We start from the raw sequence: 21,638 nt of genomic DNA on the forward strand, positions 1-21,638 counted from the left end.
ATGATCTAACTAATACAGGGTAATATGGCTTCAAACATGAAACACCATAAACAAAACCCAAAATCCAGTAAGGGAAAATGGATAATACAAAAGAATCATCAGCCTAAGCATCAATCATAAGCTGCTCGCCCTCATCCAACAACGACGTAACACGCGCCAAATCCGAAATCATCTTGCGTCCATGACCAACAAGCAACAACTTCTCTGCATTCGCTGGAAGACCCAGGTAAGTCGGCGGCTCGCGCTCAGGCAACTTATTAACCCAGTCCACGAACGCACTCAGGCCGGTCTCGCTGGGAAGAGTCAGACACTCGTCATTCTCGACGCCATTAACAAGCTTATAGTCAACCTCAAAGGCAGCAGGAGTCAAAAAGCTCTCGACCAGGTGCTGCAGCTGCGCAAAGTCCGCGGCGTCGTCGACCTTGCCTCCGTACATCTCCGTAATGAGGGTGCAGATCATGTCCCACGGGAGCTTTTGCGGCGCGACGTTTGAGCGGCCTTGAGCGACCACGTCAACCCAGTGGTCGATGATATTAGCAGAACACTCGTAATCGCTGTCGTTGAACTCCCAGAAGCCCTTCCAGCCAAGGCTGGGTGCGTAGCGGAGACGTTCTTGGACGACGGCATGCAAGAAGCAAAGGAGGAGGTAGACGCGGGCCTTTTCAACGGGAGTGTTGCTGGCGCGGGTGGATAGAGAAGAAAGAGAGTCTTTCATGTTTGCGCGGACACCAGCAGGCTGCTCGTACATAAGGACGCGAGAGGCGCGGATAAGGTTGACGGGGATCTTGGGAGAAGATTCCATGGAGAGGAAGAGGCGGAAGTCTTTGTGAGGTTTGAGGGAGGCCAAACGCTTTTCGAGACTCTGGAGCCAAGATGGCGCGAGGTGGACGTTCTTGACGAGCACCCATGTTCCGGCGGAGGCAGCGTTGTTGATTGCTTTGTCGGCGCTCTCGAGACCTTCGTTGGAACCCATGGCAATGTTTGCGCATGTAGCGTGTGTGCGTTCGACCAGGGCATCAACCTTGTAACTTGCGTCGAAACCAGGGCTGGAGCTGAGGGAGATCGGGGCGGTTGCAGTGACCTGGTTGACGATGTCTTTAAGGTCGGTGCTTCCTTCATACAACTCACGGCCAAAGACGGCGACGATGAACCGCTCAGCAGCCGGCACGAACCTGTCCATCCTGCAGAGTTTGACAAGCAGCAATGCCCGGAGTAGTTTGTCGAGCTCCGACGTGTTTTCATCCCAGACGACGGGGACGAAGTTCTCCGCAAGCTCCTCTCCTAGGAACTGATCCCATTGCTCTGCAGTCACAGTAGGAAGATACGATTTGAACAGCGACATGTTGCCAAACGAGCTCATCACCTTGACCTTGGCCTCCGGATTGGCGGACAAGTCAGTGCCTTCAACAGTCTCATCGAGAATGGTGTCAATAATGCCCTTATCCATTGGGTAAGGAGCGGCCTGGGCCAAGAGCATGGCCAAAGTGATACGGTCCTTCTGGATGACTCCCAAGGAGGTTCGCTGGTACGTAGTGACGAATAGATCACGGAGAATGATCTGGATGCGCTCTCGGTAGTCTTCCATCTTCCGAAGACCAGATCTCTCGAGGTTTTGATTGTTATGCAAAACAGACTCGAAGATATCCGTAAAGTACTGGAGCGAGAACTGATAGAAGTGGTTGATGTGGTGTAGCTGTTCCAACACCGCAAACACAGCACTGCACGAGCGCGCAATGATGCTATAGCGCTGGGTGATATCTTCGACTTCAGTCATAACACCTCCAGTCTCTTCCATCTTCCTAGAGATATCGGCGGCTTCCTTTTTCAGAGTCTCAAGTGTTTCAATGACGTTGTCATCATCGAGAATGTTGCCGTGAGACTCGTTCAAGGCCTGCAGCAAGCGCTTCTCAAGCTGGCGAAGATGGACAGTGAATTCTCCCTGCGCCTTGACGAGATCAGAACGGCGACGGTCCACATCGTCACGCTCAGACTTGAGAACCTCGTTCAGCGACTGAATCTGCAAACTGCTCTGGGTGATGGTGAAGTTGACAAACGTAGTCCTACTGCAAATATCCGGAGCGAACGTCGCAGAAGGATCTCTCGTAGAAAGGAAGAGCTTGAACGAAGGCGAGAAATCGATTTCCTGCTTGCCAAGCTGAATGAGAACACGACCTCCAGTCTTCTGGTACTCCTTGTTGAGAACGTGGTTGAGAATAGGATCCAGATGTTCGGCGTCCTGGATAAGGATCGGGTTTCCGAATCGCAGTGCACTCTCAAGCTGTTTGACAAAGGAGTCGTCCAGGAAACTAGTAACCGTGAGTTTCCTCTCGGTGCTCTCCTTCTGCAAGAACTCAGTGACACGCCCAGAAGGATCAATGATGAGCGGGTATCTGTTGTAGCGCTTCAGGAAAATGGCGTTCTCCGTGCTAAGGTCATCAACCGGTAGGGAGTGCGCTTGCCAGGCAAGACGTTCATCCGCATTGGACAGATATTCTGTGATAGGATTGTGCGGCTTCAGGTTGATGCCAGACTGAAGCAGATGCTGGACCCAGTCCTCAGTCATGGCCTTACGGAACTGCTGGTCGTAGAAACCAGCATAAGCCAGGAAAGCAGCCGCAATGAGGACATCACCGACAAGCGTGCTGATTTGAGTCTCGAAAGACTTGCTTCCATCCTCCCAACGCCCGCGTTCCGACGACAGACTCTGGAGCAAGCGCTCACTTCTGTTGACCTTGAATTCCACCCTCTCCATCTCCGTCTTGATTGCTTGCGTTTCACTAATAAGCGCAGCGTATTCGGACTTGTAAGTGGCGATACTGCTCTCGAGCTTTAGGATATTTTCTTCGATGACTTGCGCCTCGGCCTTAGTCTGCAGCGCCTTGTCCTCAAGAATCTTGACCTCCTCACGCAGAGGTCCGACACGGTCCAAAATCGCAGAGTAGTTGACCTGCGCTTGGACCCATTGCACCAAAGGACCACAAGCCTTACTAGCACGGTTGACACGTTCGTAGGTAAACTCCTCCTTCGAGAGAAATTCATTCTGCATCTTCGTTCGGTGGTTCTTGGTCATCTGCTTCTCGTTGTCATAGTTGACAATGCTGGCAATGAAATCGTCCTTGCGCACAATACCCTGGATGGTCTTCCAGCTATCGACCTTGTGCCCAAGAAGGGTGCAGACAGCTTCGAGGGCAAGTCGTACACCAGAGGGTGGGTTACCCATGGATCGGACTTCAGTGAGATGCTGACGCTTGATGTTGCTGACACTCTTGGCGGCTTCTGCGACTGCAGGCTCGGCCTGTTCAAGATCGTGAAGCACGACCTCTTGGCGAAGAGCGACTTCCTCTTCCTGCTTCTCCAAGGCTACTTGGACTTGGAGTGAGGTTGCTTTGCGTTGCTCCGCCTCTCGTTGGTCAGCGACCATGCGCTGCAACTTTTCGTTGGCTTCCGCGTCTTTCTTCTCTAGTTGTGTCTTCTTCTGAGCTAGACTGCCCTTGAGGTCGCTGACTTTCTCGACAGTATCTTTAAGTTTCTCAAGGCCGACGTTGAGATGCCGCTGCTGCTCCTCCAGGTCTTCGCGCTTCTCATTAAAGAGCTTAACATATTGAGCAACGAAGTCGAGGTAGTGGCGGGGAGTAAGGAATGTGGTCTTGCCTTGTTGCTTCTGCAGGCGCTGGTTGAATCGCTGTAGCGAGTAATGAATGTACACCATTGCATTGACAACAGTGTCGCGATGCGACGCAGGCAAGCTGAGCTCACGGTACGCCACAGGAATACTACTTGGTGCTTCAAACCCGGGCTTATCAAGGTCGACAGACTGGGTCAGTTCAGAACCGACCTGGAAAAGAGCTTGGTCGGACCAGTCTCCCATCCAATTGAGGACGCAACGGTTGAACAAGGCCGGACTAGTTGCAGCCTTTGAGGAAAGACCTTCTTCAGGCGGGTTCATGGTGAAGACAACGTGCAGGTTCTTGACAATCTGCTGCGTGAACCACTTGTAGAGTTCCTCTTGGCTGTCGAGAATGAGACCCTGGCGCTGGGCACCCTCCTTACAAGCCGTCATGAGAGAAGAGAACTCGTCTCCCTCGAAAAGACCAGGAACCTCGGCGTTGGCTAGAAGGGTATTCATGCGTTCCAAGAAACCGGAGTCCAGAACGTTCGATTCGTCCATGATGAAGCAGATCTTCTCACCCTTGCAACCGGCGCGGCGTAGAACGCTTCGAAGGTCGTCATCAAAGTCTTCCGAAGAGTATTTGCCATGCACCTTGATTTGGAAAACCTTCAAACCGTTCATCCAGGCAACAAAGCGAGACAACGTTGTCTTACCGCTTCCACTCACACCAATAAGGATAAGATGACCTTGGGGTTGACGGAAGACACGATCAATACGAAGGGCGTGTTCCAGGACATCATTAAATAGAACCAGGGGTACGTCGACTTCTTCCTCGCAGAATGTCTTGAGACGTGCCTTGACGAAGTCACGTAGTTGCTCCTGCTCAACAGGGACGTAGTTTCTGGATAGCCAGTTAGAGAAGAGAATCGGGCCCTTCAGAGCAGCTTCCTGGTCGATAGTAGGGAAGTTATCAAGGGCAATTCGCCGAACAGCATTGGAAGTCCAGGCGCGCTCATCTTCGGTAACAAGACGATCCTGGAAAAGACGGAGAGCCTCGTGCGCCCAGATGCGAACAAGCCCCTCGACTGAAAGGCTTTCAAGTGGCTTAATGGCCTCGTATACACCGCGAACCCATCGAGTCAGTTCACGAGGAGAGTACACATAGTGGGGCTGGATCTTGGGCGTGAATCGTTGTTGAGACTCCAAATAGAACTGCACCATAGCCTTGGTAAGAGACTCTGAGTAACCACGCAGTAAAGGAAGAATCTTGAGAATGGCAGAATTGAACGTCCCGTAAATCTGGTTGAGCGAGATCTCACCGGGGTAGTCAACCATAACCAGAGGGGAGTGGCGGAGGAATCGTTCAGCCAGAGGGGTACGACCTGCGTCAGTGGGAGGGTTACAAGCACCGACGAACTGAATGCGGTCCAGAGAGACCCAGGTCTTGTCAGAGGTCCTCCAGAAACCATTCTGTTCAACAAGCTGGCGCAGGAAAGAAATCGCTCGTTGTGTTCCATATTTGTCTGGAGCTGGCAAGTTGATTTCATCGCAGAAAATAACCAACCAACGACCGATCTGACTAGGAGACATAACAACACCGTTCAGTGTCTTCTTGTACTCACAATACTGCTCAAAGGTTTTGATAAGGAGATCAGGAGTCGTAGCGCTGGAGAAGTTGAGACCAACAACCTCCATATTGGGCAGCTTGCGAAGCGCGGCGAAGAGGGTCATGGTTTTACCGGAACCGGGAGGACCACACAGGAGCAGTGGCTTATGCTCTGCGAGCCAGGAATAGAGAACATCTTCGTGACGAACGGTATCCACAGTAGGAATAACCACATCGGTCTGAGTGATGGAGTGCGTGTTGACATCGATACTCGGCACCTGAGATTGCCAGCTCGACCAAGTTCCCTTGGGAAGATTCACATCGAAGTCGATGATGGAGGAGTCTGGCTCGATAGGCTGATCGATCGTGGTGAGACCAGACACGTACTCTCCGAAAGACTTGCGGTCTGACAGGGGACAATCTCCAGTAAAAGACCAGACAAGAGCAAGAAGGAGCTTCTTCGAGATGTAAGATTCAATCTGTTCATACTCAAGCGGGAAGTCAACATGCTGGATATTGTACTCGAGAACGTTCCGGCAAGTCTTGTTCAAGAGACTGAACAGAGTGTTGAGGGCGCGGATATCGGTGAACTCCATAATGTGGTTGTATTTCTTGGCTTCCCCGAGCGTCTTGAGAACGAGGTCATCAGTCTGCAGTAGTTGGGAAAGGATAGTCGAGAGCATTTCCTGGCAGTCTTGAGTCTTGACGGCGCTTTGGCCAGCAGGAGCACTGTCATCATCCAAGTCCTCGAAAGTCTTGGTCTTGAGGGACTCGATATAGTTCGAGATGATCATTGAAGGCGTTACGGTATCTTCATTGAACCAAACCATACCGCAACGACTGACAGTAGCCAGAGTAGCATACTTGAGGCTCTCAACTTCGAACATGATGCGGACATTGGGAGGCAAGTTCAGACGCTCTCCGTTGGGTAGAGTCAAGAGCTTGTTGTCATCGAGCACACTGTTCAAGTTCTCAACCCATTCGGGATCAACATCACCGTCGAAAACGATCCAGTGACGTTTGGAGTCTTCACCACGGAGGTTGTCCACGATCTTTCTTAAGATACCAGTAAACAGACCGTCTGTCCACTCGCGGGTAGTGCTATCCAAGTTACCGTAGAGAGCCTCCTTCGACATGACCTTCGAGTCAATGATATGAGAAACACCCTCCACACCTTCAATGCGCTGAAGGGCTTGGAGCAGAATCTTCCAAGCAGATGATTTACCAGCACCCGACTTTCCGACCATCATGACACCGTGATGAATGCTCTGAATCTGGTAAAGCTGAAGAGCCTTTGTGATCCACATCTCGCTATCGACAAAGTGCTGTTCACGCGCGATATCTTTGATAGCAGCAGTAAGTGCCTCGTAGTTCGCGGGCACATATTCGACCCCAGCAAAGTCCTGCTCCTGAATCTTCAGCATGGTGGCAACATCTTCACGGACCAACTTGGGGGCAATTGTCTCACGAAGACTCTGGACAATGATTTGGGGCTCAACAATCTCATCAGGGCCAAGCTCGCCGTCAGTGTTGGCGATACGGGCACGCTTAAGACCACCCGAGCTGACTAAGACACTCTTCAGGGCACGAAGACCGAAATCGTAATGAGCTTGCTTAGACAGCTGAGTAGAGCAGTGGTCGAAGAACGGCACAGTTTGCTGCGAGAGGCGCTTCGCTTGCTTGAAACCCTGGGAGAACAACATAACTTCGGCAATAAGCTCCTTGTCGGGCTTGGACATGGCAACACTTCGGAAGAGCTTCTTCAAGTTGTCCGGCAGGTTGGAACGACCAGCATAGCCGGGGTTCATGGTGATGAAGATACCGGTGTTAAGGTTGACACTCAGGCGTCTACCGACCAGATCAATCTGAGACTTCTCGTCAGTCTCCTTGTTTCTGAGACCAATCTGGATGTTCTGGATTTGCTGCGAGACGGCAGAAAGAATACGCTCCTCAAGACGGTTGAACTCGTCGAAACAACCCCATGCACCAACCTGGCAGATACCGAGGAAGATACGACCCATGGCTTGGAAATCGAAGGTGTCGTCACAGCAGAAGACGAGGGTGAAACGACCGAGTTGCAGACCCAAGGCCTTGACGGACTCGGTCTTTCCGGTACCTGCAGGACCGTATGGCGAGCCACCGAGTCTTTGGCACAAGGCTTGAGTAAGAGTAAGGAAACAACGATCCGTAAGAGGAGTGCGGACAAGGCGCTCAGGAACACCTAGGTACTCGAACCCGTAGTTCAACTTGGCATTGGCCATATGGACGTAAAGACGCTGTAGGAAGTCACCATCGGCCTGGTAGACATAGCGCATCTGCAGCAGCCAAAGGTAGTGGCTTGCACTAGTAGCATTCGAGGCTATCAGTTTGGAAATGGTGTCACGCTGGTGAACAAACTCCGTGATGAGATGCTCGCACTTCTTTCGGCTGATAGGGTCTAGGTCTCCCAGAACAGTCACTGCGAGAAGTTCAAGGACGCGGACCTGGGCGTCAAAGAGTGTAGGAAGGCTAGTGCCGCCGTTCTCCAGCGACTTCTGCACCTCATTAGTCCACACCACTTGACTGGCAAGAACAACAATCTGAGCAGGATAGTTGGCAATGAAGTCGTCAAACGCGGTGCGGTCGACCTCGGCGGAGTTATAGAGAGGCTCGAACTGTTCAATCGCTTCACCCAGCAGCTCAGCAAGGGTTAGCTTCATGTTGCTCTCAAGGGCAGTCAGCCAGTCGTTGATTCTGGGTGTCTTGACCAAGTTGACTTCCTTCTTCAGCCTGACTTCTTCACCTTCCTTAGAGGTAAACCCGATAATGTTGTTGTCATCATCCATCAAAACACCCGATAGACCAGCAAACATCTTCTTGAAATGCTTCGCGACACGGAAAATATCGTTACTGTTACCGATAATCTCAAGTAGATCTTCGTCACCAACAAAGTAGAAACGAGGGAAAGAGACACGCTCTCGTTCCAAGTATTCACCCAAAGCTTTCTGGATCTTGTTGAGCAACTCAGCCAGTCGTTCCAAAGACTTCTGAACGCCATTGATGGCGAGAACGTCGAGGACGAACGGCGACTTGTAGACCTTCTTCATCACAGCAAAGAATTCAGAGTTGATGTTCTGGAAGCGGCTTGATTCGAGGGGAAGCAGGTGCTTGATATCGGCATTGCCCGTAAAGACACCCTCAAGGTAAACCCACTGGCGTTGGACGTCGATCCAGACATCAAACAGGACATGGACCCGGTTAAGTTTGTCTTCCCAAGACGACGCGTCCTCTTCGAATTCTTTGTAATAAGGAGAGTGTCTCATGGCCTGCAGTGAGTTCAGGTTCTCACTGCACTTGGCGAAAAGATCATCGAAGCCCTTGATCAAGCGGCACTTGTTCTGGTAGTTGACAAGGTCAAGCGAATAGTTCTGCCAGGTCTCGCGCACAGACTTCAAGAACTCCTCGAGAGCCATTTCTCCCTGGGCCTGTGCAATGATACTACGGATTACCGTCTCACTAGCCGCAAGCTGAAGATCCCACACATCGCCAAGGGTCAGAGAGACCAGTGAAAATCGCTTTCCTGGCTTGAGAGCTTTGTAGATCTTCAGCCAGTGTCGCTCACGGACGGCTTCAGATTTCATGTCCGATAGTAGAGGGTTGACCTTCAATAATCCCTTGAGAACGTTTTGAATGTGCTCAAACGCAGCATACTGGCGCATACGGCTGGGCATCTCCTTGGTCATCTTAATAAGGCCGTCAATAGACTGGCGAAGTTTCCTTGGCTGGATACTCGTCCAGAGCGCGTCACGCAAGTCATTGAGACTCCTCCAGATGGTAGACAGAGCGGCCCAAACGGACATGAAGTCCTGAACCTCCTCCAAAATCGCGGGTAGAGCAGACTCTGCACTTGAAGGAAGGTCAAGAGCCTCCTTCGCCTTTGATACCATGTCGAACTCGGATTGGAGAGATTCAAGTCGAGTCTGGAACATGCTGAGAGAGCGAGAAGCTTCCTCGGGAGGAATAGTACCGGAGACAGGCTTTTCTTCATTCCATTGTGCAATGGCCTCAGTGATCTTGTCATTGATGACCTTGTCTTCGGCGGTGATCTTCGCGCGTAGCGCCTCGGTCTGCTCCTCGACAATCTTGCCCTTTCGGCTAAGTAGTTCATTAAGAGCCGCCCATTCGCCATCGACGTTCTCCACGTGAAGCCAGTCGCTGGGGAACTGGTAGCGCTGGCGAACAAGAGTAGCTTGACCTTGCCGGAAAAGATCCACCTCAGGCTCCCACACCTTAGCTTTGCGCTTGCATTGTTGCACACTGGTGATGAAAGCCACGGCGTGAGCGGTGGAAGCGGAATCCAGAGATTTGCCTTCCAAGTCATGACGAGCAGTAGCAATTTCGGAGTGCACCTCGCGCATGCGGTTTCCGAGTTTAGAACCAAACTTCAACAGAATTTCGTGCTGCCACTGGTCGTACTTCGCATTGACTCTCGTTTGGACCTGCTCGTAATCGATCTTGATGTTGCCAAACGACCGGCTTACCTCAGATGTGTCAAATGTGGCTCGGCTTTTGCGAATTTCTTGAAGGAGTTGAAGCCATTGAGACAGGTCGTCACCCAGGATGTCATAGACTTGCTCAGACTGCAGATCCCATAGGGACTGGAATTGCAGCCATTTGTCCACGTAATCAGATACTTCCTTAAGTCTACCTTCTACAGCACTGTAAACCAAGCTCAGCTCGTTCGTGCAGTACTGCGGGAGATCAGCAAAGCACACCTCGGAAAGCTGAACCTTCTGCACTTCGATAGAGATTTGGTAGCGAGACGACTTGATCTTCTCGAGATTGCAGATCACACCGAGCCAGTGATCGAAGTGTGCGAACCAAGTGGCCCGAGCATACTGAAGAGGTGGGTCAAGATGGAGAACCTGGTTACGCATAGAGATCTCGTGAGTAAGGCCTGGGAACTCAATGTTGTATGCTGGAGCGTCCGCATCGCCTGTTCCATTGACTTTTTGCGTAGGCTGCTGGCCGCTCTGCGATTCCTGGAATGAGTTCGTCCACTCGCGGATCGCCTTGTGCAGCCGCTCGCTAAGGATCCCCTCAATCTTCTGGTTCAGACCATTTACCCAATGTCCGAGGTTAACATAGTTCTCCAGGTTAAGCTTGTCTACAGCAGCTTGAATGGTGTCCAGACGCTGCTTGAATGCCGAGAATTCGTATGGGCAAGTCTTGAGCTCGTGGATGGCTTTCTGGATGGTGTCATTGATAGATGCCAAGACCGCGGTTTTATGCTGCAGAACGGCAGCTGAGGCAGCGAACTCTCGCACGAATTGAACGTGCTTGCTTTCACCCCTGGTGCTTGGAATTACCGAGTCAAGAGCACCATTTACCAGCGCTGCTTGCTTTACATGTAGTTCGTAGGAGTGCACGAAAGACTCCCATCGAAGGGGAATACCTCTCCCAATCATGCTTTGGGCATCGTTAACATACCCGTTCAGGAGGATTGCAACGTCGGTCATAGACAGAATGGAACGGTTCGTTTGGAGCAGCGTGCGAACACTCTCCATCAAGCTGATAGCGTAGGGATATACTCGCTTGGCCTCCTTCGAAATATTGCTGACAGCGTGGGGGACCTGAAAGTTGAGCCAAATCAGATTTCGGATTTCCTTGAAAAGAGCAATGATCTGAGCATCGAAGTTCACGGCGAGTTCCAACGTGTTACCCGCAGCTCGATTACGGACGATGTTGAAAAGGCGTCCAGAAATGGTAATACGCCGTCTTTGGACATCGTGTAGCCATGTCTCGAACACCGGCCGAGTATCTAGCTTCTTCCTGAAAAGATTACCCTCTGCTTGGAGCTTCTGGCCTTCAGTGTGGAGGTGCCAGTCCTCTCCCAAGACATTCTCAACCTTACGCATGTAGCCGTCCAACTGGCGCTCAATCTGGCGTGCCCATACGATGGCACCGGAAACGGGAGGCAGGTCTCGCAGCTGAGCCATTGCGTGCGCTTCCGAATGACCATACTGCTGCTTGAAACGTTCGTGCAATGCAGATATATCCTGCTTGACATTATCAATGAGCTGAGTTTGGTATTCACCAATAGCACCTCTGATCTTGGGGCGGACAAGCAGAGCGTTGAACTTCGAGAAGACACGGAACATCTCATTGGCATTCTTGGCCGTAGCAAGACGGTCACGCAGGCGGGCAATGATGGAGTTCTCAACTCGAGAAGTACGTTCGTTATACGCAATCTCCTCTTTGATCCAGTTCTGGGTTCCTGTCGGAGATACATCCAGCACATCCACGTTCTTCAAGGCAGCGTAGGCTTGCGCAACTTCCTCCACAGCATCAACATCGCCGATCTCCTCGACAATGACGGCGCCATCGGCGGCGGCACCGGCTGCAACATCACCGGCAGAATAGCTCTTTGGGCCAAGAACATTGGCGATGGTTCGTTGAAGTTGCTCATGGTTAACGCGGAAGGTATTGATATACTTCAACCGTTCATGAGTCTTATCGTGGCGCGAATTGATCTTGATGGGAATGAACTTCTCATTTCGTCGCCGGGTAGATTCACGAGCAACGTTGGTGAACTCTTTGAGATTGTCGTCCCAGGTTCGCCAGATCGAACCAGCAGTCTTCATCAGAGTGCGGAACTCTCGGTAGTCGAGGTGCATGATAGTGCGGCCGTTAAGTAAGGAGTGGATTTGGGCGTCAAGATCGCCCGAGATAGCCTCCACAAGCGCAAGGGCGCGCTTGATTGGGTACGGGGTAATCTTCAGCTTCTTGTTGAGATGGTTGAAAATTAGAGTGAGAGATTCCCGCACTTTCTGCAAGGAGGTGGCAGAGAGGAGTTCATCCAGGGGAAAATCTCGCATCAATTGGTTATATTTCTGGACCAGATCCGTTGCTTCACGTAGTCCAGTGTCTGCGACAAAACTAAGCGTGGCCTGGTAACGCTTCGCATGACGTAGAATGTCCATAGTTAACTGAACACCATCCCCACGTAGCTGGTTCTCAATACCTTCCAGCGCAGTTTCCATGGACAACCAAAAGTTGATCTCCTGCGCTGCTGACCCGCTATCCGCATCGCGAGACATCTTTGTAATGGTCTGAATGGACTTGATCCAAGCGTTCACGTTGTTCTGAATGCTGTTGATGAAAGCACTGCTTTCGAGCAGGGCTGGATCAATAAGGTCCACAGAGGGTTTGACACCTCGCTTTTCTGCATCGAGGAGAGCAGCCTGAACCACCTCATGAAGAGGCAAATTCAGGGCAGGGATCTCGACGTTCTGCTGGAGATGCAAGAGCCCAAGTTCCAACTCTGCGAATTTCTTCTTGGTTCCTGGAACTCCAGTTTTGACCTCCGAGTCCGTCTTTGCCTTCGCGACGCCGTCCTGGTTGCGGGTGTTGGCTTCAAAGTACGGGCTAAGACCATGGTGGACTAGCAAATGTAGGATCTCATAGGGCGACAACGAAGTTCCTTGTTGCGCCTGAGTGTTGTTGAGGGCAGCCGGGCCGGGGAGATTCATGACCTGGATCTGCGACGATATAGGAAGCGAGGGATCGATAGCTGCCGGCCGCTTGATAAAGGCCACCGACGCGACGGTTGTGGAAGAGGACGAGATTTCGGTCGACAGGCTGTAAACATATTCGGCGGGCGGTTCTAATACAAGCACATGTCAGCCCGAGCTCGTACATTCCCGCATATATCAATCATACATACCCTCGCCATCCGCAGTCCCATTCGTATGCTCTGACGCGACAAGGTCCTTTTGGACATAGAGGGCGACTTGCGACTCCGACGCAAACCGTAAACATCTCTGCGCGGTTTCGCTGTACTTGGCTTTTGACAAAAGGCTACCGGTGTTTTCAAGCTCGCTTTTCAGCGCTCCTATAGTCACCCGCAGCACATCGACCAAATAATCCACCACAGTGTCGGCATCAACCAATGGCCCTTGGGTTATGGCGGTGGGGACACCGTCAGGGACCCCGGAAGGTGCGACCTCCATCACGTTTATAGTCTATGAGAAGAGACGCAACTGGATCATGGATAGTTGAATAAACGACGAAAAAACGTTCCGGAGAAGGGAAAAGGTAGATCGTGTGTAAAGAACGCTATGCGACGCTGGTCTGCAACAATAACAGAGCGGGCTAGAGGCGGTGATGACAAGACCCGATAGGCAACGCGAACGGGGAATACGCTGAGATCGAAAGAATCGGAGGTATAGAACAGTAGATTAAATAAATGTAAGCCGTTCAAGAAGTCTTCCGGGCGTTGATTTGAGCTTCAACCTGTCCAGAGGTTGAGTTGGCCACGGAGTATGATAAGGGACGCGGCGGCTCTCCAGGCGTGTTTTTTTGGTTGCTCTCAGGGGGTAAATTACGCTAATCCTATCTTGGCCTAGCTGCCTGCCACGTTCCTTTGGCTCCTAATTTCACGTGATCGGGCCGTTATTCTGGCTGGTCCAAGCTTCTGTCTCAATAATGGACTTTTCTTGTCGCTTTGCTGGAAGAGCAGATGCTTTTCATTCAGAGGGGCGTTTGCTTGCGACTGACGATACCTCTTTGACTAAAGATTGCTGAGATTGTTATATCTCCTAATGTCCATTTATGACAATACCTGGAGACGTGTGCACGGAGACTAAGCTCGCATCCCTAGCTCCTAAACCCTAGAATTGCCCAGTATCTTCTCCAACGCAATCATGTCTAGGTCCCCTAGCTGCTGCGTGATCGCCTTCTGATACAACGAAGCACACAGCTGGATGAACGGTGTCTCGGCATCAACATCCTGCGCCGCCGCTTTAATGAGTTGGGTAAGATTATAGCAGTCTTTCACAGCAGCCTGCGGGGTATAATCGCTGCTTGCCATTTTGGCAATTTTCAGCTTGGAATATGCTGAGGCCATGGGCCCGGCATTAATAACTTGAGAGAATGCCTGGATATTGAGGCCCTGTGCCCTTGCAAGTGCCATCGACTCCGCCAACCCAGCGGTCATTGTGATGAGATAGAGATTGACAGCATACTTGGTCTTCAGCCCGCTGCCAATCGGACCGCAGTAGATTGCTTCCTTGACCATCGTCGGCTCGACTATGGATTTGATCTGTTTGGCAGCATCGGCGTCTCCGGCAATCATACCGACCAGTTGGCCTTGTTCAGCTGGGACCTTGCTCCCACTCACGGGCATCTCAATAAATCGGGCACCGGCTTTCTGAGCCTCGTCGGTTAGGTAACGGCTGTATTCGACAGAGACAGAGCTGGTATTGACCAGGATTTTCCCGCGAAGTGCATTCTTGAAGCAGGGAGTGAGAACGGGCTCAAAGGCAGCCTCGTTGAACAGCATTGTGAAAATAACTTCGCTGCTTTCAGCAAGCTCTTGCGGAGTATCGGCCACCGTGGCCCCGGCCTGGCGAAGGGGAGGATATTTGGATGCAGTTCGATTCCAAACAGTCAGAGGAAATCTGCGGGAGAGGTTCAGGGCCATGGGCGTCCCCATGACACCAAGTCCAATGAAGCCAATCTTCATGGTCTCTGACAATTCGAATAAGGATATACTGCGAGGGCTCCTTTAGTTGTTGATACCCAAAGCCAACAAAAGTAAATCAACTCAAGAGAGTCTAGGGGACTGAATCGACATGTCGCCCTTGTTCTGAAGCGACATGTAGACATATCTGCTACACTCGGCTATAAGCGGCCAAAGTCGCACCCGCGTTGTCATAGGGCGCGGCCCACTCTGACTGGACAATGGACCCAATGGGTTGCGAATAATCGATGATACGCTAAAGGCATCACTTAAAAGTGAATTATTGCAACTCAGCACCATTGAGGTCGAGAATCTTTTGGCAAAGGCCAAGCGACGCGGAGACTGGATAAGCGTTGGACCGGGGTTCCAGTATAGAGCCCCGAGGAGGCATCGAGGTACCAGAGCTACTGCTATGACTATGGCGTCTACGATGGCTATCTGGTCATTTACCGTGCTCTACAACGTAGTTTTGGGCAGGGGTCCAGAGTTTTCTTTGGATGACACAAGACGTGGTTAACTAATTTTCTGCTCCTTATTCTGAGCCCAAGGACCTTATAGTTTCACTAACTTCATCAAAGTTAAAACTTTCTTCCAATGCAGCAGCCTGCCAAGAACAAAGAAAACCTGGCAGCTGCCAGCAAGAGCAGTCAAAGTGCTACGATCTTGGTCCTATGCCCGACTAGATCACCCATATCCAAGCGAACAAGACAAGGAAGACTTGCAGGCACAGACCGGGTTGGATAAGGGGCAAATATTCAGGGGTAGATTGCTACAGGCGTTTATCCATCGGACGAAATGCTCCAGGAGAGAGCCCGAATGACATGCTTCTGCTACAATGATCCTTGGGATCAGACCTACGCCGACTACGACCCCATGTGGCTGGTGGCCGTCAAGCTCGAAGCTGGGCTTGTAGATTAGGGCTAGATGCGGCACATGACTCCATATACTCATCTTACAGCAAAGGCAATCATTCTTGCCTGCAGTAGCGAACCATATTCGCGAATGCTGGTGGGGACGCTGATCACTGTCTACCGGAGTCCCTATTTTAGGACCACACTGAAATTACCTAACCAATCCACGAATCGTAACGAAAATGGTACCCGATTGGATTTCTAACTTGGAGAGTAACAAACCGGATTGACTCAGGCCCTAGTTGTTACCAATGGCCAAGTGCTTCCGCAGACCCATAAAGCAGCATTGTCATCCTAATCTCAAATCGCCGTTCCAAGGTCGGCCGACTCAGGCGGATTCTCAACCTCCCGACAATTACACTTGAACTTCTCCTTGAACTCAGCGGGCCCAATCTTCCCCAGCACATCCAACGCCTTTTCGCTCGCCTTGACCTTGGCATAACGGCCTGACGAGGCAAGGCCCTCGGCGATCACGGTATTGTGGATCATGACTGCTGCTAGAACGCGGGGAGGCTCGCCGTCGACGCTGGGAATCTCGCCTGCTTTGAGGCAGTAGTCTGTGCAACCGTACTCGTTCGTCAGGCGGTTGTGTAGAAAAGTCTAGTTGGGTTAGCGTTAGCTCTTGCTGGTCTCCTCGGTGAGAAATAGGTCCCAATGCTTACTGTAGGGTGCTTGTTGGCAAAGGTATCGTAGATAGCCATATCGTAGAAGAAGGGTTTTACGTGGCGGTGATAGAACTCTTCAACCACGGTGAAATTGAAGTTCGAGTCGACGAAGATGGCGCCAATGTAGGCTTCTACCATGTCTGGCAAGCACTATCGTCGCCGTTAATCGTCGGACACTCAGGGTATGGATGGATAGTTTACCTTGGGCGGATCAGTGGTGCCAGTCCAGTAATCGACCGAGTCCTCATTCTCCAGGACGGCAGCCTCGATTTCTTCGGCGTATCTGGTGATTCGGGACATCAAAGGGGTGCTGAAGAAGCGAAGGTGTTTGTGAAGTCGGAGTTTGACGGAAAGGGCTCCTAGAAACTTGTTTGATACCATGGCCATCTGTACCCATGTCAGCTAGCGTTTTAACGGTTTCCGGGAAAAAAAAGTTACCTTGTGCTCCGTGAGCCACTGCGGATCCCGGTCAGGATAGCGAGCGAACAGGTCTTCCACACAGACCATATCAAGCAATGAATCGCCCAGGAACTCCAGCCGCTGGTAACAGGGGACAGTTGCCCAAGCCGAAGGGTAGGAAGGGTGAGTGCATGCGGAGTGCAGAAGCTTTGGGTAATTGAAGTGATAGCCAAGTTTCGCTTCAACTGTTTTGGCAAGTTCCTTCTCAGAGCCAGTTGCGGCCTCAATCTGGTATGGAGGAAGGCTGTAGACTGAGATGTACTCTTTCCAGTATGAAGCTTTGTGGTCTTCGTTGTCGACCAGTAAAGTCACAGCTTTAACAGCCATATCAAACCGATGATCGGGTCCACCAGAAAGGAGCGAAGCGCCTATCAATGCCTCACATACATCTGCGATTGTCTTTTCCGCGAGGTGGTGCTTGGCTGTTTTAATAAGCTTCTTGCTGTGGTCTTTACCTTTAGTCAAGGAAAGTCCCTCTGGGTACCAAGTATGTCTATGGTAGAATCATGATCAGTGGGTGTAGTACATTTGAGACTCAAATGTTCACGTACCTCGAGAATCCTTGGCTGCGAATGTACCGATAAATCTCCTTCTTTATTGCGGTGTTGAAGAGGTTCTTGTTGCAGATCAAGCACATACGCTTGACATGAAAGTCAAATTCGTCGTTGTTAGGGTTCTGCGCAAACAATGAGATTGACGTTGCCATTTTCAAAAAGCAATCGCCTAAGAACTCGAGACGTTCATAGTTCTTTCCCATGCCTCGCTGAAACTGGATTTGCTGAGCACGGTGCTCCAGAGTATTATCCGAGTCCTTCGTAAATGCCTCTAACGCGAGCTCAGGCGTCACGACAAGATCTAGCTCTTTGCAAGCGTCCAAGGTAATCAAGTAACCGTCGAGCCGGGTGACGACAGCAGGGAAAGCGAGGCAGGATGCGGCGACAGAAGCAGGGATCTTACAAAACTGTCAGTAGCCAAAAGTGGTGAGCCCTTCAGTAACATACAGGAGAGATCTTGAGAGGCTCCAAGCAGACAAAGCACGCGGTCTCCGTTTCCTTTTCTTGGTCCGTCATTGTATCCAGCAGGTTCCGTCGAAGGCGAACCAACTCCGCTCGGAGAACGGGTTGATCCCAATTGCACTTTGAGAGGAAATTCGCCCGTGAATTCTTCGACAAGCTTATGCAGTAGTTCATGATATCGTTCATATGCCGACGACGGGGCACGGAAGGTGGCGGAGGATCCGAAGGTTTCAAGCTCTTCTCCACAGATAGAGTGAAGTACCGACAACGGCCATCCCATGGATCATACACAAAAAGATTGCAGAGGGCTTCTGGATCCGTATCGTCTGGGAAGTTTAGCTGGTCAGTGTCGTTCCCCAAGGTGACAGTGTCCCAGTCGATACAAGCTGTTGGGTCAACTTCGGCCCCTAAAGCAGTTTCTGTATTTGCAGGAACAAGCCAATATGGCATATTTTCTGGTTCTTGGGTATAGACCTTCTGGAACACATCTTGGAAGATCCGGAGAGTAAACCGAGTGAGAGTACTAAGCTGCTCGGTTGAGAATGTGCCATGCTTGTCCACGGGAATAGTCACAACTATAGTTTCCACGTCATCGTCCTCGAGATATATGGAGAAACCTGGAAGTTTCGGCAGTCTCGCTCGAGTCAACAGAATCATGCTTGAAAGTTGCCGAGCAAGTGGTCTGGTGGGCTTGAATGTTATTACCGTCGCGTAGAGGATGTCCGGCGTGGTACCACGGCCTTCAGCCCACAAAGCTGGCTTTTGCAGCATGTCGTACTCATTCGTCTTCTTGCAAGTGATAGCTAGCCTAGCATTCCTCATAGCCGGTAATCGCTTGTGATAGACGGAATTGAATTGATCATCAAGAAGCTTGTGTTTCCTAAGCATGACACAAGCGTCAAAGGCCGCGGATCGTTTTGCGGTTGACTTGTTCATGGCCGGGGCGCCGGTAACACTTCTAATAGGGGAACGCTCCGGTAGTATCACCTCGCAAATATATGAATTGTTGCTTGGAAGTACCGCATAAGTAACCTGACCAGTCATGTCTCCTTCATATTGCTACATAGTACAGCATCATCAATGATATGAAAGGTATTATTCGCAGGCAGAACACTTACCAGAGAACTCGCATACCGTGCAAGCACGGCCAGAGCAGAGTGATGGGTCAGTCTTGCTCCTGAGCTTTTTATAGTATACGCTCTCTCTTCTTCTGTCATGTATGATGATCCCATCGAACCGTCGTTTCCCTCTAAGATTCGATCTTTCGGAAGAGTCTCGCAGAAGGTTTGCATAATGTGCTGGATAATCAGTGACTGTCCGCTTAGCGTAATTAAGAGAAACATACTTCTGCTTCCTGTACCTCAATAAGGCGCTGCCGCTGGACTTCGTTGTCCTTCTCAATGATATTTGCATACTTAGGGCTTGTTAGAGACACAGTTTTTGTACATTCATTCAAAAACTTACTGTGGAATAGGCCTGTCTAGCACGGCCACGACTTTGGACATACTGAATCATTGTATCAAACAGGTCAAACCTATACAGTTAGCATCTTCCAGCGGAGCTGGTAACGCTTGACCCACCGTACAACCAGGTTACAATCAGCGATATCGAGACCTTCTTCGGCTACCGAAGTGGCGAACTGCTCCTGGTCACAAAGGTGTTACTGCAAGGGCCCGGCAAAGCACTTACTAGGCAGTTAATCTCTCCAGTACTGAACCTAATTAGGGCTAGAAACTGCTGCCGGAAAGATATATTTGCTCCAGTCAGATCATCAGTCCGGGCGCCAATCAGCAAGCCAGGTCTTAGATATGGGATATCCAAAACGGTGAAGAGTTCTAGTAACATCAAGGCAGTGTAGCGCATCTTGGTGAAGACGATGCATTTTGTATCTGGGTCCCTCTGGTAATGCTCTCTAAGTTGCCGTCTGAGAACCTGGACCTTATCGCTCAACTGGCCCGGCTCATCCGGACTGCTGAGTGTATGGCCATTAGTAATCTCGTTGGCATCCTGTAATCGGGACATTTCTTGTCTTGATTTTCCTTGGAGTTTCGGTAGCACTTTTGCTGAAAATATTTGTTTCCAAACACCATCGGAGCACCATCGTCCCAGATCCGAGCTTGCCTGCCACGCAAACCGAAAGACGGGCTTCAGGTCCTCAATGTCACCATACCGACTTTCCATCAGATTGTAGAGCTTTGTCCCGAAAGGACGGTCAAGTCTATCATGGGTCCAAACTTCCTCAGTGGGACGCTTGACGAACTGATGTAGCTGGCATAACTGAGATGCCGTGGCGATCTTGCTGTCTAGATACTGCTCCAAGTTCCTGCAAAGGGTTAGCTAGCCAGTTCAGAGCTCAGGAGGCCGCAGCATACATAGCACCCTCCGCAACATCGCCTTTCGTGTCGATGGGGGATGCTGTCATGCCAAAAATCCTTGGGCGTTTCGATAATTCCGTCAAGAGATACGAATCCCGAATAATTCTACAGCTTTGTAAGCACATGAGCCACGGTCCTCATAACAAGGGTCAAACCTAGCATAGACGTGATCCTTCTTGGTATGATGGGCTTCATCGAATATGAGAAGGTTAATTTGGTCCATCCTAACGTGGGCGTGGAGTAGGCACTGATGTAGAATTTCCGCTGTACAAACAATGACCATGTACTTCTGGAAAAACTCCTTCCAGGTTTGACGGTTCCAAAGATCAGCTCCAAGAGCTCCAAATAAGTGGCCAACGCTTGTATCGAGATTGTTCCGCAAGACTCCCGCTTGCTGGTAGGAAAGGGTGACGCTATCGACCTGTCGTCCACATCAGCGTCGTCCAGTCGTACCGTAATGCATATCACAAACCAGAAAGAATGATATTCGTTGTGGTTCTCCATTTGCACGGTTGTTGAGTTCTTTTTCAATAGTGTACTTGAGTAAAAGCACTGCTATCAATGTCTTTCCGGCTCCTGTGGCTAGAACGGCGATGGTATTCTCGGCCTTTGCTCGCTCGAATAACTCTATTTGGTACTCTCGAGGATCCAGGTTGCCTTGCTGCTGGCCTTTGGAGAACAGCCGAGCCGTGGATTTTTGAGCCTCTTCGGGGGGTTCGACATTCTCATCACAGGTAACGGCACGGTTTGCGAGGCTAGCGACATGTTAGCCTTCAAGCATTAGCACTCATAACAGTTGGCTACTGACAGTGCCTCAAAGTGCGCTTTCTGGGCCTGCTTGCGATGCAAGACATCCTGGGCCGGCGCGATGGTTTCGATCTCAGACTCGTCGGACGAGAAGTGTTCTTTGTTCTCAGTCGGGCTCGTCTTAGGTGATGTTGTTAGTGAGATACTCTGAGTACCATCTAGGCTTGTGTTTCCCCTGATAGCGTGGAGGTGAGGACGGACTCACCAATGATGAGGAAGCAGCAGCAGACGAAGCGTCTCCCATGTTGTATGCGACACTGATGTGTCGGCAGTCAATTGTAAGTGAGAGCTTCCGCAATGGCCCAGCAGGGCTAAACTGGTGTTGAATTTGTCTTTTGAGGCCTACAAACACATGAGGGTAGAGGAGTGTTAAATGAGACGGAAAGAATGAGGGATGTAGGAGTAACAGAAAGCTTCCACAGACTTGAAGGAAAGGCTTAGGCTAGGTGCAGCAAACAGTGAAACAAACGCTATCGAGTCTTTTTCTATCAACTTCCTACTCGAACGGGCTACAATTTTCTCCTCCACGCAAATATATATTTCCAGGACAACCAGATTTTACCCTACACATACTTCGTGCACCATAGTATAGCAATAGCATCTTTAAGCCAAGGTCTGGCAAACAGTTTCTGTCCGATATAACATGCCAAAACAGTTTACCTAGGTAGGCAATCACCACATGGAACA

General features: G+C 50.7%; 3 protein-coding genes across 3 annotated transcripts; all 3 read right to left on the bottom strand.

The window, feature by feature from the left end:
- Nucleotides 1–103: 103 nt before the first annotated feature.
- Nucleotides 104–13,207, bottom strand: BDW74DRAFT_178459 (dynein heavy chain; the record flags this gene model as incomplete). The annotated part of the gene is made up of 3 exons (XM_073729208.1): nt 104–9,946; nt 9,995–12,861; nt 12,922–13,207. The coding sequence occupies 3 exons, from the start codon at nt 13,205–13,207 to the stop codon at nt 104–106; spliced, it is 12,996 nt and encodes a 4,331-aa protein (XP_073583613.1).
- Nucleotides 13,208–13,860: 653 nt separating this feature from the next.
- Nucleotides 13,861–14,721, bottom strand: BDW74DRAFT_178460 (NAD(P)-dependent oxidoreductase; the record flags this gene model as incomplete). Its single annotated transcript, XM_073729209.1, has 1 exon — nt 13,861–14,721. The coding sequence occupies one exon, from the start codon at nt 14,719–14,721 to the stop codon at nt 13,861–13,863; it is 861 nt and encodes a 286-aa protein (XP_073583614.1).
- A 1,121-nt stretch (nt 14,722–15,842) lies between these two features.
- Nucleotides 15,843–21,632, bottom strand: BDW74DRAFT_185410 (putative RNA helicase/RNAse III; the record flags this gene model as incomplete). Its single annotated transcript, XM_073731035.1, has 16 exons — nt 15,843–16,229; nt 16,292–16,444; nt 16,496–16,681; nt 16,733–17,246; nt 17,305–17,705; nt 17,755–18,828; nt 18,888–19,067; nt 19,115–19,183; nt 19,234–19,303; nt 19,350–19,408; nt 19,459–20,092; nt 20,142–20,249; nt 20,300–20,565; nt 20,617–20,899; nt 20,953–21,096; nt 21,628–21,632. The coding sequence occupies 16 exons, from the start codon at nt 21,630–21,632 to the stop codon at nt 15,930–15,932; spliced, it is 4,446 nt and encodes a 1,481-aa protein (XP_073583615.1). The 3' UTR covers nt 15,843–15,929.
- Between the last annotated feature and the right edge of the window lie 6 nt (nt 21,633–21,638).

This window comes from Aspergillus multicolor, assembly GCF_047715735.1.
Source record: "Aspergillus multicolor strain CBS 133.54 unplaced genomic scaffold BDW74scaffold_13, whole genome shotgun sequence".
NCBI lineage: Eukaryota > Fungi > Ascomycota > Eurotiomycetes > Eurotiales > Aspergillaceae > Aspergillus > Aspergillus multicolor.